The 19839-nt window shown below is 41.7% G+C and overlaps 1 protein-coding gene across 2 annotated transcripts; it reads right to left on the reverse strand.

Annotated features, from left to right (window-relative positions):
* Window positions 1-1768: 1768 nt before the first annotated feature.
* Window positions 1769-15170, reverse strand: gclc (glutamate-cysteine ligase, catalytic subunit). Of its 2 annotated transcripts, none has more exons than XM_018749616.2 (16): window positions 14584-15170; window positions 11431-11543; window positions 10154-10336; window positions 9578-9691; window positions 7190-7248; window positions 6618-6754; window positions 6275-6349; window positions 5868-5984; window positions 5347-5485; window positions 4952-5064; window positions 4689-4781; window positions 4467-4571; window positions 4159-4240; window positions 3749-3870; window positions 3543-3663; window positions 1769-2561 (listed from the first exon to the last, which is right to left on the reverse strand). In XM_018749616.2, exons 1-16 carry the CDS (start codon window positions 14731-14733, stop codon window positions 2380-2382), a joined length of 1905 nt encoding a protein of 634 aa, XP_018605132.1. In that variant the 5' UTR covers window positions 14734-15170; the 3' UTR covers window positions 1769-2379. The 2 variants fall into 2 exon arrangements, with proteins under 2 accessions (XP_018605132.1, XP_018605133.1); XM_018749617.2 differs by lacking the exon at window positions 14584-15170 and adding an exon at window positions 12308-12532 and having other exon boundaries at window positions 1770-2561.
* Window positions 15171-19839: the final 4669 nt, after the last annotated feature.

The raw sequence follows: 19839 nt of genomic DNA on the forward strand, positions 1-19839 counted from the left end.
ATATTGGAAAGTGATAACTATTGAGTCATTGTTCACTGCATTTTGCTTCCATTTGGAAGAGGCACTGATCACAGAAAATAACGTTTTATTTCTCCTTTGCGACTGAATCCTCTGTGCCTTTTCAAAGTGCAGAAATGCATCCTTTCTAGCCAGTGAGGTGGTGCAACAAACTATCATCTAGAAATGCTGAGTCACTGACCATTTTTGTAATAGCGCACCTCATCAGGCCCAGACTTTTAACCTTGTGCATTTCATTTATTCTTAGCACTTATGCTAGCATAGGGTGTACTTTGATTTGTTTCTGCACTTAGCACATACGCATATATACTATACATGTCAATTTTATATGAACAGCCCTTTTGTAACAGCTCATGCTGACATTAAACTCGTGTAAGTAGTAGCCATGTCATGTGAATTCTGTTGAGCTCATCTTCAAAGCTCCAGCTGCTCCTTTACCTCTCATAAGCAATTCACCATCCTTAAGAACACCTGCTAAATTAAATGGGTAGTATTGGCACAGCTGTTACAGCAATTTGTGTTTGTAGCATAACCCCCCTTCCCCCATCTGACCTTTAGTGAATACTTCAGCAAACACCTGCTCTTTTTAATGTGTAGTTCCAACACATTTTTCCATGCAATTGTCTCCGCGTGAGGAACACCAGTCTGAGTATGCCACTGAATAGACCTCTGAAAGTATAAGGAGCAAGAACTTTTCTTTCAAGTGCTGATACCTCAGCAAGGTCACCATGACCCACCTGGACAAAAGGCGGGGGGGGGAATCAGGTTGCTTACAATAGGTAGCATTTAAGGTGAAGTGTACCTCCTCACTACCTTGGGGGTGGTTACATTTTGGCTCTGCATATAGATAAGGCCAATAGAAAATGCTGCAGTATGCAATGTCATGTGTATTTATGTGCATAACTATTGACAAGATATAGTCTACCGTTGAGGTTCAAATCCACTTCTTGTTGTTGCACTAAAGCTAGTTACCATGAAACAATACAACTGGGCAAGTTCTGTATATGTGCCTAAATAAGTAGCTTAACACCATACATTTGCATGGGAGAATTGTCAGCTAAACAGATGAAGAATTGTGCAAAAAAAAAAAAAAAGTGTCTAGGACCTTTTAGTCAATCCCTTTGTTGACAGTGATTTGAAATGTTAGCTATGTGCAATAAGCTACTCAACATAATGTACCCATTTATAGAGCTCAAGAGTACTACAGCAGGAATAGGGAATTAACACAGGGCTTTAACCACTACACCACAAAGCCTGACCCAAGTAGGAGAGGGCAATATACTACATGTTCAACCCTTGAGGACTATGAGTAAAAGGGCTCTTATTTTCATGGGCACTTGCTGACCCTGTTTGTAGGCCTTAAGGTAATAAATAAATAAATCTACAATAAACTGAAATTTCAGCTCTGTAGAAGTACTTTACAAATTTTTCCGATTCTAGGTGGTCACAATACAGGGATAGATGGATTGGCAAAATACACACAATATCCTTATCAAAATATCTTAAACTCACTGAGCTCTTGCAGGAAAACGAGTCATGCACGCCCTCTAGAGGAGAGTCAGAGTCATTTCCTGACATTTTCAATATTGAAATTACAGTAATGTTTAACATACTCAGTGGAATAAGAAATGTCCGGAACCTTTCCTGAAAATTATGCGAAAAAAGTGCTCAATTGTCCTTTCTAGTTCTGCATTTAATATGTTTGATTTACTGTAATAATAACTACACAAAATAAAATTAAATCCACGCTTAAATATTGCATATAGATTTATTGAACACTACCTTTATCTAAACTTTTTTTTTTTTAAATCAACAAATTATATTAGTAAGATTCAGGTCCCGATGCAATTTCTGCACAAAAAAAGCAGTATGTTAAAGGCAATGCTGCACCACTCAGCTAACTAAAATTTAACTTAAATCCAAATCTGACATTTTGTTTCATCTAAAATCTGGCAAGAATATACCATTGTTAATGTATGTAACAGTATTTACAATCCATTTATAAGAATATCTTGCTATTGTACAAGTGTTACATGTACATAGCCTCAAGCCATCAAGAACTTTGTTACCCATAAAATCAAAGTTATGTACATACTTCTCTTGCTATTAAAATAATTGTCAACAATAAAAATCTGATATATACAAACTCCCTACACATTACTGACCATTGTAATACAAGCAGGATATTTCTGTAGTTCAAGAAGTAAATCAAATTGGACCACTATAAATAGGTTCAACCACAAATTTGGTCTTCTGTTTCATGCAGAAGGGAGGTACAAATGGTAATGAGGACATTCTTACATCATAATGCACTATGATGATTTTTAAAAAAAAAAAACAAAAAAAAAAAAAACAAGAAGACTATTTGTTTCTGCTGACTGGGTCCCCGATTAACTCAGGACAACCCTCCTCGCCTTTAGCAATTCTGTTACACTTCAGCAGTAGGTCGTAGTTGATCTTGTCTGTGATCACACTGTCCTGCTTGTACTGAGGATGCTTGGCGACGAACTCCCTCATCCACTTCGCCATCGTCATCAGCTCCCCTGTGTCACACGGATCACGTCAGCTATTGACTTTTGCTGAGAGTTTAACAGTATCCCACAATGCACTGCCTAGAACCCATCCTATAATAAGCAGCTGTGTCCCAGTTTGAATATTAACACACTGCACAGTAGCCTCAACTCAGATGCATAAGCACCAAGTTCACACTTTAAAATACATCCATTTAGAGCACTATCTGGGCATATCAACTGTCCACATTGGTTCCATTTTAAATACTGTACACAAGGGTGCCAATGAAAATTGAGATGTTTTTCCACCTCACCTCTGTATAAAATGATAAATTTCACTTTAAAGGTCACTCATATGTCACTTGTATGTACTAGGGATACATTATATCATCATGCATAATGCTGGTTTCCTCAGCAAGTCCACACTTGTATAAAACACAGTATGAAAAGGAATTCTCTAGTACATTTGAGACCTGTTTGCATTTCAAATTTATTCTAGAAAAGTTGCTATCCAAAGGGACAGGTGTGTTACTAGAAATTAAATCTTTAGTTGGCACCCTACTGTACACATTCAACAAAAGGGAAGGCTCATTATATCCTTGCACGTGTAATGAAATAGCAGTGGCATACAGTTATAATATAAAAATTTAACTTGTTTAAATGTTTCAGAAATTAAAAACAGGAATTGACCTAGATACACACTGAACGGCCACACACTTCAACACATTCCTGTGGGAGTATAAACTTGAGTAACATGCACAAGCAAAGATGGGTGTTTAACGGTACTGTGACAATCATGTGCTTTTATCTGAAGTCCTGCTGTGAAATGTGCTTTTGTTTAACTTGTAAGTCATGTAGGAGAACAACATCTATTAAATCATTGAATGTATTCAGTGGGCTGGTAGGTGAACTGGCACTTAGTTTACAATGCATTTGAATAATTGATAGCATAAGAAATACAAAGGGTACAATTGTGAGTAGAAGCAGTATCTCAAATATCTGAAACACACATACCTGAAGCCCGTTTCTTAATAAGTTTCAGGTAATTCAGGATAGTGCATCTCGTGTCTACATCCACCTCCATGTTAGCCAGGTAGCAGTTGAGAATTGGTATCAGTCCTTGGAATACCCCTTCCTAAAAAAGAAAACCTAAAGTATTTCCTGCTTCTGAAAAATCAGCAAAAATGATAATGTGCACTTGACACTGAAGCACCCCACACCTTTCCGTTGATGATTGTGTCAATGCTCATCAGTGTGTACTCTTCAAGGCTGCTGCCACCATTGTCGCTGTTCTCCAGGCCATTTGGAGTTGCTGAGGCTCCATCAATAACTGGATTGGAGCCTTTGACACAAGAAAGCTAAATAAATCTTTGATACATTGCAAGTAAGATTACAATTCAAAAGTAAATGGGACTGAACCAGTCAATAACCAAGAGGGTAATATAGTAAAATTGGTGAACATTGACAGATGTCAGGTTGTCCTGCAGATAAACACTTACATACATACAGTATGACAGAGCAAGGGTTCATATCCAATAAAGTTTGAGATATTTTAGTATTAATAATTTAGTAGGGAACACACATTTGCTTTTTGCACAATTCTTCCAAAAGCAAAACCAACGGCACCAACCTTTAAAAATATCTTTGCGGAAGTAAAACATGCCTTCCAGCACCGCATTGCGCTTCTGAGCAACTTTCATGTTCTCATCCACCTGGGTAAAGGACAGGGCAACAGTTGGGACACAGAAGGAGATACACTTTCAATATGCTCACTGGAAGCAGTTTACAGAGGAGTCTGGCCTTCCATAAATGTCTAAGCAATGTGTTTTTCTGAATGATCACAAAAAGTCAAAACATCTACTTCATGTTAGACTGTGCTGTATATACACTGTCAGTCATGGAACTCAAGTGATCACTATAAAAATAAGTTATTCTAACCTTCGACAGGGGAATTAGAAAGTCCAACTTGTATGACAGGATTACTCTGGTAAGTAAAACAATGAAGACAACATATGCAGAATTCTCAAAGTCTGTTAGCTGGACCTAGAATGGAGGAGAAAATTAAGTGTCTTCCATTGAGGGTTAAATCCAAGAAAACAAACAAGTTTGCCAGCTATTCAAAGTTAAAAATCACAAATGGGATATTCATTAAATGGGTACCTCCATTGGGCGGAACTCCACTCTCCATCCAATATCAGAGTTTGGAGGGGGTGGTTTAAACCTCATGGTTTGCCAGTTGGTTGACTGAATATTCTACACAAGGAAGAATCAGTTATACATTTCAAAACACTTGGGCTCTGCATTTCAAGTAACATTAACTGCTGACACAAGTTACAAACTACTATCAAGGTGAAAACACACTGGTCATTTGAGAGGTGTTTTATGGAGTGCCCTGCTCAATTTCACATTCAGAATTTTCATACCTCAAAGTGATCAGATTCATTTTCATCATCCAAATTTATTTTCTCCATAAAAAGGGACAGGGGGTCTCTGATAAAAAGGTGGGCAATGTGTTGTGCTAGAAGTTTGTCTATCCCTGGACAGAAACAGGGGAGAAAGAAATTAACACTCATTTTCTGACTTAACAAGAAAAACAGTTTTCATATTGAACACCCTAAAAGTGCATAGTGGATATATGTTCAAATATTTTATCTGAATGACATCAGTACTGGTCTACTGTGTATGGGTTTAAAAACAGGGAAATTCTAACAATCCCACCATGTAAATAAACGTAAACAAGCATTGTAAATTAGAGCACATTCACATGAAGTGTGAAAAAACCATTTTCAGCCATATATAAATGTATTTTGCACATTACCTGCATCTAGCAGCTGTTTGTTGATCTCCTCATCTTTTGTTAATTCTATATCATTGTACTTTTCACCACAGCTAGAGAGGTAGCTGTCAATCGAGTCGTATCTTGATTTATGGATCCGGAATTTGTTGTTTTTCAGCGGCTGCAATTAAGACAAATCATCAGTATCACTTGTACTGTGTATCAATACCAGCAAGGTCCCATTCTTCCTTATATTAAGAAAAAAAGCTGTGCCGCTTTGTGACACTTGAAATACAGAATTCATAAAACCAATACCATTAACTACACCAAGGTGTGTTTCCCCACATAATTATTACTGACTGCATTTCACCATTACAAATAAGGAGGGTACAAAAACCCCACACATATCTGAAATATTTTTTCCCGGACCAAACAAACCCAAGTGCGGACAATTTCTTCCAGTTCCTGTGCAAGACAAAGTGCATCTAGCAGCTGTGCCTTAAGAGAACCAGAGTTCAAATGCCACTGATAACACTGTAAATGGGGGAGGAGGGGGCGTGTACCTCTAACCCTCTCTCCTCTCGTGTCCTGTCGTCGACCGAAGCGGAGATGACTCCCCAGCGGCAGTCGATGTCGGACACGTAGCCTCTGTAGAACGGGGAGGCCGCGCTCAGGGCCATCTAAGAACAGGCAAGACTTTAGCCAAGGGGCAAACGTAATCCCAGCACATGACTTGGAAACTGTGCAGAAAGTACTATGGGTTTTACAGTACTTCACCATTTTCCACCCTGAGGCTGGTAAACAGCAAATGCTTTTGAATTATGAAATATGCATTTTTTTTTTAAAACTGACATCTTTATGGTAACATTTCGATGTGTTGAAGTGTCCCTCCCATACATATTCCCCTCATGTCTATGGTACTTAGGGCACATTAATCCAAGTACTAGACTTGAAAACAAAGTGCACTCACCACAATTGGACATATTGTAGCCAGCTGGTCATACAGGTATCTGGCCTCACTTATGCTGCAAGCTTGAAATGTTACCTGTAGGGGGGGGTTGTACACACCGTATAATTAAAGCAGCTGCACTCAATGGAGGGAGGCAACCTTTCTAACACTTATTATAACAACCAGGGTGATTTGTGATACATGATTAAAGGTCTTATTTTGACTTTATTCTGTCATTCATTAATACACCTGCTTTTAGCACTGTAATTCAATAGCTTATCTGTATAGTTTAACAAAGTCTCCTAAATAACACAATAAAGTCATGGATGTGGCAAGGTAAGTGCTGAGCTCGGGCCCCGAGTACCTGAAGACAGCAGTTGCCCATGCCGAAGCCCATGGCGTCCATGTAGATGTGGTCAGGCAGCGCGGCACGAACCGATTCACCGTCATCACCAGGGAATGTCTCCACAAATGGACTTGGGGTGCTTTGGTCTTTGAAAACTGAAGAGGACGAGTGAGTGCTCGGTTTGAAAGATGCCTACCAGGCGCGCGCACACACACGCACGCACACTGTGGACGTATAACAACCCCTACACATCCCGTCACAGAAGACTGACATTACTAAACATCCAAATTAAGAACAAAATGACATTGATTCATGCTTTATCGCCATTGTTTAATACTAACCAACGGGTTGTGTATAATAATGTGATGTAATTTTGAAAAGTGTAGTATCTCTAAAGTACCAGTTCTAGTTCAGATAACATTCATAAAGCAGAAAATAAAACATGGGTTTCCCAGGCAACACTTGCACCGACACAAATATTGACTCAAGCGGCAACACTACACAGTACTGGATCTCTGTCAAAATACTACATTTCATTGTAGTTTTAAAAAAAAAGCATTTTCAATATTTAAGCTTGTTATCAGTCTTACTGGGAACATTGATGACCACTTTTTCTCCTCTTCTGTGTCGGATGTTTCTGGTCAGGGTACTACAATGAAAGGATTACCATTTGACTTGGTTTTCCAAACATGCAAAACAAGAATGCAAAATCCTGTTCAGAACACACACAGGGCAGGATTCATAAGGTTCACTGCAGCAAACATCATTTGCTTATCTCAATGTTTGCAACGAAGACACCAGCAATATGCATTTTGAGTATCATAGTTCATCTTTGTTTAGCCAAAAAATAACTTTATCATTGTTATTAACTTATTACATTTATTCATTTACCTAATGTTTTTCGCCAAAATAAATCAAATCTTAAGTTACCGAGAATTTACCCGTTTATACAGCAGGTTTTTTTTTTTTTTTTTTACACTGGAGCAATTGAGGGCAAGCACCTTGCTCAAGGGTAATATAGCAGTAAGTGGGATTTGAACATGCAACCTTTGGGTGCAAAGTTTGGAGTTCTAATTTCTATGCCACCAGCTGCCCCATTATTAATACAGAAATTTGTAAACCAATTTTTCCCTATCAATTCAGTACCTTGATCAAGGGTATCGCTGCAGGAGCAGGGATTTGAACTTTCCACCTTACAATTGAGAACCTGACAATTTTTTGCATTTTGTTTTTTCCCCATACAACAGGAGCATTTTACCAGTTCCACAACTTTGAACATGTCCAATTTTGGACTGTATTGGAATGACAAGGGCAGGAAACGAACACAATCATTTACTGTTTTCAAGATAACGTGTACATTTTCTATGCAAAATTATGTACAGCTAGTTGACTGTGAGCCAAACCAGGTACACTTGTGCACGTAGTGTACATCACACCACTTTCACTGGCTTCCAAGGCAGGAAACTATTCTTCCCATAAAAATATGTTTTTACATATTACTTTGTTGTAATTTATTCATCTTTCATTCTTCTGTCAGTAACAGCTCCTGCTAAAAAAAAAAAAAAAAAAAAAAAAATAGTTTGCTTCATCCTTTCGGCCATGAAATTCCTCCCTTTGCCCTCAAAAAGGAAATTACCCAAAATGGCATATTGGGATACTTTTTAAGCCTATTAGTGTTTCCGAGCAAAAAACAGTCAAAGCAAAATTACTCATGATGTAATTGATGTCACATGATTTCTTTATTATGGCAGTCGTTCCGTACACAACGTAATATTTTAAAATTACGTTCATTTATTATCCATGTGGTCACTGGATATGCTTCAGAACAATTATACTTGTCAAACTATGATAATTCAAGCAAATTACTTTCCCTAGACAGTCGCACAGCTGTTAATGTCCAGCCCAGCAACTGTTCTAACCACTACGCCACCTGCTGTTTGCTGTATTAAACACCTTTAACTGTTCAGGAATACCAGACATACAGCATTGACAACACCCATTATATTACTTTGAAGATGTCACCTGAACACAGAACATTAGTAAGCTACATGAACGCTGTAAATGAAACAGTGGAATTTAAATGCAAGTGCACTGAAGTGAAGGCACACAATGGATAAGCTGGATCAGTACCTCAGTGAATGGGATCTGTGGCGGTAAGTTTCCTGTATACGTAGGCACTCATTGTCTGGACTCGCCTGTGTTCACCCGATATTGGCTTTTATCTGTCTATACGCAACGAGTGGATTTCCCAGTAATCCACGGTCTGGTAGACTGCCCCTTCAAAGGCCCCCCACCACTGATGTCATCTCGCACATTGTTTGTGTGAGACCTCTGCCAGTGATGTGGCATGGCCACGCGGCGTAATCCGTCTTGACCACTGAAAGTTGCCCGTCCCCAAGCTTAAAACAAGAGCAAATACATCTTACTCATTAACTGCATACGAATAATATTACACATTAAAAAGGGGTAAAGTCCCTGTCTGACCGGTGAGTCTTTTTGTGACTAGATTATGAATCCTTTCATTAGGGCAAAATTTGATAATCGGACTCATTGGCCCATATCGTCTCTCTCTCATACAGTATATAAATTTAGCTATTTATTATAAGGGGCTGCTGATTGTGTAGCAGTGCAAGCTGCTACCTTTGGATCTGAAGGTTGTTTGAATATTAGCACCCTTGAGCAGGGTACTTACCTTGAATTACTACAGTAAAAGTACCCAACTGTATAAATGGGTAACACTAAATTGCTTTGAACCAAAGAAAGCAAAATAAAGTTTAAATGATTGTATCAGGGGCATGGTGGCACAGGGGGTTTGGCTGGGGCCTGCCCTGTGGTGAGTCTGGGGTTTGAGTCTTGCTTGGGGTGCCTTGTGGCAGACTGGTGTCCCTTCCTGGGTGTGTCTCCTCCCCACCCTCAGCCTTGTACCCTGTGTTTATGGGTTAGGCTCCAGCTCACTGCAGCCCTGGCTGGTGGCTCACCTGAATCGCGGGTGTCTGTTGATTGCTTCATCAGGAAAAAACAGAGACTTGGACGCACCCCTTTCGACAGGCGTGGGTTCGCATTCTGGCAAGGTGAACCCAGGACAACCAAGCCTGGAACCATATTGACAGGGCTGTCAGTTCAGTACCATATATACACTATATGCCAAGGATAATTTCTTGAAATACTCACAAGAGTCTAGAATGTACTTTTAATATTACTCACTTAGACTACATCTTCCAAAGTAATCTGCCATGTTTTACTCATTTATAAAAGAGAAGCCTGCGAGTTTTCCTACTATTGCATCCAACAAGATTTTTAGATTTATTCCCATGATAGACTCCTCCCCACAATGTGACAACTAAGGGGCAACAAAAGTGCATTCAGCAAGAAATTAAAAGCTTTACAGAATATTACCAGAGCAGTTTCAGTGAACAGGCCAACTCTGGGGGGTGGGGGGGAAATTCCTCTTGGAAGGCAGGCTTAAAGTTTTATTTTGCAATCATGCTTAAATAAAGAGGTGCTTTTTATTGTGGTATCCCCGATCTCTGAGACAGATGGAGAAAAGCAGTCACCTTGGGAATGACGTTATGGTGCCGAGGGTTTCGTTTTCTTTCAGCACAGACAATGCTTCCCTCCGCCGTTTTCCCATGTTGTCCTCCACTGTGTTGAAGTCGGACATGTTGCCGCCGTATGGCTGACCCGGGGTCCCCTCAATCATGTAGCTACCATACTCTGGCCTCCACAAGGTTGGATGGCTGCAACACAACACGCTTCTGTGAATCAGGCCTGCAATACTGAACCTTTGCCGAGAGTGCCTGTAAATAGCAGGTTTGAGACAGCCAACTTCAAGGGAAGGTCTATGGCCAGGGCAACAGGAAAAGGGGGGATACAAACCCAGAGGTTACCCTCACACCACCCCCTCTTATCTTCTACCTTTAAAGCTGTCACAATCCAATGAATCAACTGAAAGGAAAAATGCTTTGCAAAGGCCTTTCCCTGTTCACACACTTCAGTATATTCAACAGAGAGGCATTAAAGGGGAATGCTGGAAAGTGGCCACCCCCCACACACACTCACTCACTCACTGGCATTCCCTTTAGAGCTGTACGAGCCACAGATCTGTGATGGCTTGAGGCTCGTGACCTCAGAGCTGGGGCCACAAAATGCCAATATATTTTGCAGGTGCACACTGATTAAGAGACAGGAATCTTTATTCATGAACACAGAAAGCAAGCATTCAGGACATGTAGCAAGTGTAATGACTTGATCGCATTCAAGGCAGTGCAATAATTTCTTCAGTGCTCATGTGTCAAGCAGGGTCAGCAATTAAGGCATTTCTCATCTTGTAATTAAAGAAAAAAATGCAAAAAAATTTTACAAAATAAAATGTGAGCAGTACGCTCTTAAAGCATACAACAGGTTGAACAGTTCTGCACTGCAAAACACTAGAAAAATTCACAAAGCTGCTGAATGCCAGAATTGCAGACTTTGCCTTTTGTCTGCTTAAATAGGAAACAGGTTTCCTTATTTGTGTACTCATTTTCAGACACTTTCCTTCCTGTGAGGGGGGGGGCAGGGCAGAGATCAAGTGTGAGACACAGGTCAGTGCTTGTGTAACTGCCAATAAGCATTTGTAAGAAGGCACGTCACTCCTGGTTATTCAAAAATGAACAGAGGATCCTGAACTAGTACTTGTACCAAGAATGAAAAAAAGGCCAATACCCACACCCCATCTAACAGGTTAGCCAAAGTCAAGCAAAGGGAGGGTTTCCAGAGGCATGTGACAGCTGTGCGAATTCTGTCCTTCACAAGTGGATATGGAATTACACTACTGTAAAAGTCTACATACTTGGGGTTGATCTTTTCCCCTTTTTCTTGAAGGGTCTGCAACACTTCTGATCCTCTCAACACCAGTTGGACTTTTTCATTTTCTTCATCCACTGCCATCAGCATGTATTCCACCTGGAAGTGAGAGAAAGCAAACAGGGCAATTCTTACATGGTAGGCAAGGGAACAATGTGTACAGAAGCATAACGGACAAGAAAACACCTCCCCGACAAAATGGCATGATCATATTCTAAAAAGGGATTTGTACTAAACCAACAGTAATTCCCCAAACCCCCAAAAAGTTAAAAATTTTGCCAGACACAGAAAGGGGGGGTTTCATTTCCAGTTTGTCTGTTCATCATTGATTTTTAAAATGCTATTAACTCATGCAAGAGTTTACCCAAACTTGTACTATAAACTAAACTATTTTCCTGCTATATTAACCCTCCACTCCCAGTGCATGACTAGAGCTATAAAATATACTGAATCAAATAAAGCGTTTTTCAAAAGACAGAAGTTAGATTATGTACACTGCACTATACCAGTAAAACTGGAAGAGAAAAATTTGGCTTAACACATAACCCACTCAATGCCATAATAATAAAAATTATTATTAATAATAATAATAATAATAATAATAAATAATTTCATTTTGCTGACTCATTCTCCAAAGGAACGTAGTGTTAGGTTTGTAAGGTAGAGAGTTCTTAGCCATTTACCCATTCAGATGGCTGGGTCATTTTACTGTATCAATTCAACTGATTTTATATTTAGAGAAAGCTGAACAAAGGCACAAGACAGAGTTGGCTGTCGACTAAATATCCATTCAATTGTGTCCATTCAGTTATTAAAGCTGCAAGTATGCCTACTGGCCAAGGAGAAGAGATCAGGGTAAATACCATGATAAAGGGTGCTGCAGTAGGAGTGGGATTTCAATCCAGGTCCTTTGTTTGCAAGACAATGGCTCTACCCACTATGCTACCTGTTAGCAGGTAAACATGTTATGTGCATACATAAAATGTTCTGTCACAACCTTTCTGGCATGTTTGTATTGGAAAACAAGCATCAAATTTGCTTCCTCCATTCAGATTCTTTTCCAGCACATGTATCACAAGGTTTCACATGCATGTGTCCCACACACCACCCCCCTGCTTCTAAACATAAGGAGGGTTTGGCACTTCATTCACGATTCACCAGATACATTTCAGGAGAACTGATGTCAAGAAAAGGTAATCCACTGTCTGAGCAACGGATTAATCTAAAACAACAACATTCCAGAAGCATGAAAATGAAAGCACTGCTTTCAACACAAGACAAATCAGTTTACAGTGTTATGGATAACTTAGCTGGAGGACATTTAAACACTAAGACTCCATTAAAAGGCATTTCAAACTTAAAGCCCCAAAATATGTTTAAAATTAAATCCATTCCAAACTGCCCAATTGTGTAAGTTTCAAGGAGAATTATTACACACTTTGTTGTAGTACATTTCAACAGGATGCAATAGAGCATCACACGAAAACCACCACAAATTCGTTGCCATTCATCCTTTTTAGTAGACTTAAATATTTCAGTTACAACTGTATCCCAAATAGTTAATTACCTAAATATTACAGCAGTGCCAGAACAAAGTATCACAAGACCATCAATAAGACTCCTATCGCAAATGAAACATCAGTGTTGGTAAAGTCCTCCTAATCAATATTTCCTTAACTTCCCACTGTAGTGAACACAATCCACTGGGGAGATTGTTTATCATTGAAAAGCTGCACCAGACAAAACATTTGAAACTTTTCTATTTAGCACATTTTTCCCTCCAAAGTGGTGTTCCACTAAGGGTAAACAAAAGTGCAATTCATGACAGAGTTATAGATACAGACATGTGATTCTCAACACAGTTTGTCCAATACGGCACCATTATTTTCACTAGTGCACATTAATAGAATAAAATAGCTACAAAACAACAGGAAATACCACGGTGATTGTGAAAGAGAAAGTGATGCAGGCTCAGAGTGTGGCTACAAGATCACGGCAGAAGTGGGTCTGAATGAACTTGGCCTGAACGGTGAATTACAGAAGTGGATGAAAGCAAAGCTGTGATGTCTCCTTTGATTCCTTGGAGGAAGGAAAGGGGAAAAAAAAAAATTCAAACCAAATCACATATTTTAAGACATATAGACCAGCAGGATGTATCCAGAGTAAAGTTATTCCTTCGCAATCTGCAGCTCCGTGGTTCGAAGTCCAGTCCTGACCTGCATCAAAGCACTTACCCTGATGTACAAAGTAAGAACACCCCACTCTACAAATGGGAAATCATTAGAAAGATTAATATGCCACAGTGTAAACCACCTTGGACAAACTAGGCATCACCTAAAGATTAATGGTAACAACGCAACCCGACTCACTCCCCGGACGAGGGATCTGGAGAAAGGGAGAAAATTTCTGTGAATTGATAAGGTGTCGGTCACGAGACATTCATACAGTGAAAAAGCAGTGTAAACAAACACAGTAGCAGAGTGGGGGGGGTGTAAAGGAGGGGCAAAAACAGCAAGTGACGATCCTGTGTGAAACGCTGAACTAAAACAGTGACAGAGACAAACAGGCAGTCACATTTTCATACTAAACATTGCATCAAACAGTGAAAGATGCAGTAAAACACAGTAAACAGGCTGCTGGCCTCGCAGACAGAGCGCTGCTCTCCAGCCTTGTGCGCCAGTACATGATCACAGGTTCGAGTCCCACATGGGTGGTGTGTACAGGTCGCACGTTCGAATCCCCACACTCCTACTGCAGTAACCTAGGTAGTCAAGCCAGGCACCGGCCCTAGGCTAAACCGCTCCCGGCAGCATGAATGGGTAAATCAGGGGACAAGCCGACAAGAGAAGAGGAAGGAAACTGCGTCAGGAAAGGAGTAACGGGGGGAGACACGACGCACTGAGGCGACCAACAACACGTAAAGAGACAGATAGGGAGCTCAAGTAGCGCAGTACAACAAAGAAATACAGACATAGCGGAGCTACAGGAAAGACAGAGAGGACAAAAAGTGTAAAAAGGGAGGCCGAAGCGAAGGAGAGCCACGCCGTGGCTACGAGCCTGACGAGGAAGAGAAGGAGGGTGACATTGACACCGCGCGCCCCGACATCTCTCTCGCGCTCCTCGCGCGCGCGCCTCTCACCTCGTCGCCCCACTTGAGCACGTCCTTCTGGCGCTCCTTCACCTTGTTGTAGATGTTGAGGAACTGCACGATGCCGTGTTTCCTTACGTGGTCCGCGTAGCGCTTCGTGTCCTCCCAGCCGAGCGGCGAGCCCTGTGACAGCAGCCCCATGTCCGTCCCGTGCGCGCGCTTGTTGTTCCTGCCGACGAAGCCCGTTCCCGCGCGCCTCCCTCGTAGCCGCCGGCTAACACGCTAGCAAGACTGACCGCGGCCTCGATATCTTTACAGAAGAAATGCTCTCCGCGGAGTGCGGCGCGGCGCACTTAGCGGCTGCCTCGTGCACCCGGGTCACTGACAGCGCGTGGCGTGCAAACACAGGAAGAAGAACAGGAACTGCGATCCGCGCTGCTTCAGGATGTCAAGCGCTCCTCGCTCGGGTTCTGCACCGGTGAGACACCTCCGGTACACCGCGCGCCTCCCACCGCCGCAGAACTGTAATTTGTGTGCGAGCCGCGGCGCCCCCCCGAGCCCTTTTCTAGGGGCGCCGAGAGTCGACGGCTGCGCGCGCACACGTGACCGAGTGCGTCACGTCATGACTCAGCATTTTTCGGATCTGTGGGACGCGCGTGAGGAAAGAGGGGAAAGCGCGCCTCGTCATTTCTCTGACTGTGCCCCCCCCCCCCACCACCAAAAAAAAAAAAAAAAAAATCCCCTCGACCCTCCACCCCACTGAAGAGTGAAATTTGGCGCGCCGAAGCAGCAATAACCGCTGGGGACCCGGAAGGCACGTGCATCAGTGTCCTCAGTGCGCGCGATGTAGGTCCGAAAAAAAAAAAAAAAAAAAAATCAAGAACCACGAGTTCTTAAAACAATACATGAAACACACTCTTACTCGCGGTTTACAGAACAACTGTTAGCTAATCCTTGACAAAACACAGAGTTTAAAATAAGAACCGCAGGAAAAAGCGACGGAAAACCTGTTCGGTAATAAAGCAGTACGAAGGGCTCGAACCCTTTGCATAATCACGATGACTGCGCACAAATCGCTGAGCTGCCGTAGAAACAACAGTTTTAGCCCTTCCATCTATCTATCTATCTGGAGATAAATCTGAGCACCGGCGGAATTTTAGACAAGTGTAATTTAACGTAAAATATCAGTGTTCTAGGGGTGCGGTGGCGCAGTGGGTTGGACCACGGTCCTGCTTTCCGGTGGGTCTGGGGTTCGAGTCCCGCTTGGGGTGCCTTGCGACGGACTGGCGTCCCGTCCTGGGTGTGTCCCCTCCCCCTCCGGCCTTACGCCCTGTGTTACCGGGTAGGCTCCGGTTCCCCGCAACCCTGTATGGGACAGGCGGTTCTGAAAATGTGTGTGTGTATCAGTGTTCTTATTTCACATTCACAATTTCCAAATTTGAGTTTAATTTCTATATATTTCCTTGCCAGTAATAATGCAGTTGAAATGCTCTATTGCATAACACAATAATCCTTTTTAATTAAGTTTTTAAACATTCGACACCTTGGAGGGGGTAGTGCTGTGTGAACCCTGGTTGAACCCTAGGTTATGTTTGCTTTCTGTGTTCACTCTTCATTTTGTTGCCTCATTGTAGTTGCATTTTATCTATTGTAAGAACCTTGTGTCTGTCTTTGGTTATTATGGCTTGAATGAATAAAAAATGGCTATATAATTATCACCACTGCTCCCTCCCCAGGCTGCACACTCCCTCCAGCATGGCCCATTGTGCCACAAAGGGATATGTATCAGAATCAGAATCAGAACGAGCTTTATTGCCAAGTATGTTCGCACATACAAGGAATTTGTCCTGGTGACAGGAACCACCACAGCACAGACAGAATGACAGTGACAAGACACAGATGAGAAGATAGAGCACGCGAGCAAGGGACAAAAAATATTAAAAAATATAAAGTACCCAATATACAAAAATAGTACAAAAATAGTCGCTAGATACAAATGCAAGGGAGTGTAGGAGAAATGTGATAAATCGTTATAAATATAAATAGCATTATGTATTGCACGGTTTACTCTCTAGGTGAGAGATTTAGGTGTTCATGAGGTAGATGGCCTGAGGAAAGAAACTTTTCTTATGCCTGGCTGTCCTGGTGCACAGTGCTCTGTAGCGCCGGCCAGATGGCAAGGGTTCGAAGAGGAAGTGGCCTGGATGTGAGGGGTCTAGAATGATTTTGCTCGCCCTTTTACTGACTCTGGACGAGTGCAGTTCTTGGAGAGCTGGGGGGGATGTGCCGATGATTCTTCCGGCAGTCCGAACTATCCGCTGCAGTCTTCTGATGTCTGACTTCGTAGCTGAGCCGAACCAGACAGTTATAGAGGTGCAGAGGACGGACTCAATGACTGCAGAGTAGAATTGCAGCAGTAGCTCCTGTGGCAGGTTGAACTTCCTCAGCTGGCGAAGGAAGTAGAACCTCTGCTGGGCCTTCTTCACAATGGAGTCTATGTACAGGTGTATATGTGCATAATGTATAATTGCACATGTATATAATGTACAGGTGTATATGTGCATAATGTATAATTGCACATGTATATAATGTACAGGTGTATATGTGCATAATGTATAATTGCACATGTATATAATGTACAGGTGTATATGTGTATAATGTATAATTGCACATGTATATAATGTACAGGTGTATATGTGCATAATGTATAATTGCACATGTATATAATGTACAGGTGTATATGTGCATAATGTATAATTGTTTGTATATAATGTACAGGTGTATATGTGTATAATGTATAATTGTACATGTATATAATGTACAGGTGTATATGTGCATAATGTATAATTGTTTGTATATAATGTACAGGTGTATATGTGTATAATGTATAATTGCACATGTATATAATGTACAGGTGTATATGTGTATAATGTATAATTGTTTGTATATAATGTACAGGTGTATATGTGCATAATGTATAATTGCACATGTATATAATGTACAGGTGTATATGTGCATAATGTATAATTGTACATGTATATACATGTGCATAACGTATAATTGTCTTGAAATACGACATTACTGAAAGATGTTGTCCGACCTCGGTTTGAAAAAGTCAGGTATTTCTCTTCTCTAGGTTAAAATGCAGATTTCCATCAACCCCAGAGCGAAAAAAAAAAATCCAGTTAAAACCTGAATATAGCAGTTGAACACAGCCTCAGAAACAGTGCGTGTGAAAAAGTTGAATGCAGCGCTGACTCACCCCAGTGTCGCCCTACGCTGGTTTGGCGTGAAGTTCTGAAGATTGTTGCCATTATGCTCTCTCCCTTTTAAAGGTGAAAGATAAAAAACAATTGAAGCTAATTTTTTTATTTTAATGATTTTAATAAACAATATTTAATAGTAATTTTAAAGTTTTTCACTGGATTTTGATTGTTTTGGAGTCAGAATGGTTGGGCATTTTTTAAATGTATTGATAAGGGAATAGAGAATTTTCGAAAAGTTTGTGAGATTTTGACAAATTTTATACGGCGCACTAGCTGATGGTTCTATATATTGCGATTTTTTTTTTTTCTGTCTTGTGGTTTTATATTCTATTCTGTGAAAGTGAAAGTTCCACCGCTTTGGAGAACAACTGAATGTTTTTTTATTTATTTTTATTACCGTTTTCATGTGGTCTGCCCGTCCCAACCACCAGGAAAACAGATTTCTCTTCATTTTTTGCAATTCGTGGCAACCTTTCTTGACCTCCATGGTGTGCATCCGTTCCGTTGGCAATCTTACGCCCTGATAGTGTCATTCAGCTGGTTTTATATTTTCCCCGATTTAAAATCCTTCCCCTTCTCTGGGTCACAACACAAGTTGACAAATTGGTTACTGATCCTTAAAACCATGTAACTACCTCCAATTCCATATTTCTGCTGCACCTTTCTGGCATGTGTCAGCACGTTCTACTAGATCTTGTCTCAAATTGGGTCAGAAATCACTGTACGCACAAATGATAAGATTGAGGTCATTATACCCTAGTCTTCACTCATAGAAAAGATCACGTCATTGTCCGAACAGCTTGTCCCACACGGGGCTGCAGGGAGCCAGAGCCTTATCTGGCAACACAGTGCGTAGGGCCAGAGGGGGAGGGGACACACCCAGGACGGGACACCAGTCCGTCGCAAAGCACCCCAAGCGGGACTCGAACCCCAAACCCACCGAAGAGCAGGACTAGGACCAACCCACTGCACCACTGCACCCCCTTTTTTGTAGAAAAGGTAGTAATGTTTTATGAAGTTGTAGGAAAAAGAAGAATATTAGGACCAGCACCCAGATGGACAGACCGAATAATGATTAAACATACCCCTTCCAACCTTAAATAAACAAGTTTACAGTATTCTGGAGGCTATCTACATACCTGGTTGGTAATTACTGACTACGCTGACTTGATGGCACACCAACAGCAGTTCTATGAACAATAACCTTTTTAATGTTTTTCTAGCACAGTAATAACATCAGACATGAGCAACTTTTTAAAAAAAGTGTGTTTTTTCCTCAGAGTAGCACTCTTTTATATACTGGCTCCTGGGGGGTGCGGTGGCACAGCAGGTTTGGGTGGGTTCTGCTCTCTGGTGGGTCTGGGGTTCAAGTCCTGCTTGGGGTGCTTTGTGATGGACTGGCATCCTGTCCTGGGTGTGTCCCCTCCACTTCCAGCCTTATAGCCTGTGTTGCCGGGTTTGGCTCCAGTTTGCTGCAACCCCGCTCAGGAAAAGTGCACACACACACACACACACACACACATTGTCTGAAACTGCTTGTCCCAAGCAGGGTCCTGGTGAACCATAGCCTAACCCGGCAACACAGGGTGCAAGGCTGGAGGGGGAGGGGACGCACCCAGGATGGGACACCAGTCCATTAGAAGGCACCCCAAGCGGGACTCAAACCCCAGACCCACCGGAGAGCAGGATCCGGTCAAACCCGCTGCATCACTGCGCCCCCCCTACTCACGCGCAAGTGGCTTTGGCAAATGTGTGTGTGTATATACTGGCTAGCTATGCAAATCACTGAGGATGATTTCCTTTCTAGGAAGTCCTACACATTCTCTCTGACCACAGGCCTTGGGTGGCATGGTGGCACAGCAAGTATTGCTGCTGTCTCACAGTGCCTTGGTGGTGTGAGAGGAAATGGGTTCAGTCCCACTCAGTCTGTGTGGAGTTTGCATGTTCTCCCCATGTCTGTGTGGGTTTCCTCTGGGTGCTCTGGTTTCCTCCCACAGTCCAAAGACATGCTGTTCAGGTTCCCCCATAGTGTGTGAGTGAC

Source organism: Scleropages formosus, chromosome 4 (assembly GCF_900964775.1).
Source record: "Scleropages formosus chromosome 4, fSclFor1.1, whole genome shotgun sequence".
NCBI classification, from domain to species: Eukaryota; Metazoa; Chordata; class Actinopteri; order Osteoglossiformes; family Osteoglossidae; genus Scleropages; species Scleropages formosus.

Excerpts from the sequence above, each read along its gene's own strand:
- gclc (XM_018749616.2), bottom strand. The coding sequence starts at position 14,733 with ATGGGGCTGCTGTCACAGGGCTCGCCGCTCGGCTGGGAGGACACGAAG. Across the intron at positions 10,337-11,430 it reads GGGGAAAAGATCAACCCCAA|CCATCCAACCTTGTGGAGGC; the intron begins GTATGTAGACTT and ends GTTGTGTTGCAG. Across the intron at positions 3,871-4,158 it reads CCGCAAAGATATTTTTAAAG|GCTCCAATCCAGTTATTGAT; the intron begins GTTGGTGCCGTT and ends CTTGTGTCAAAG.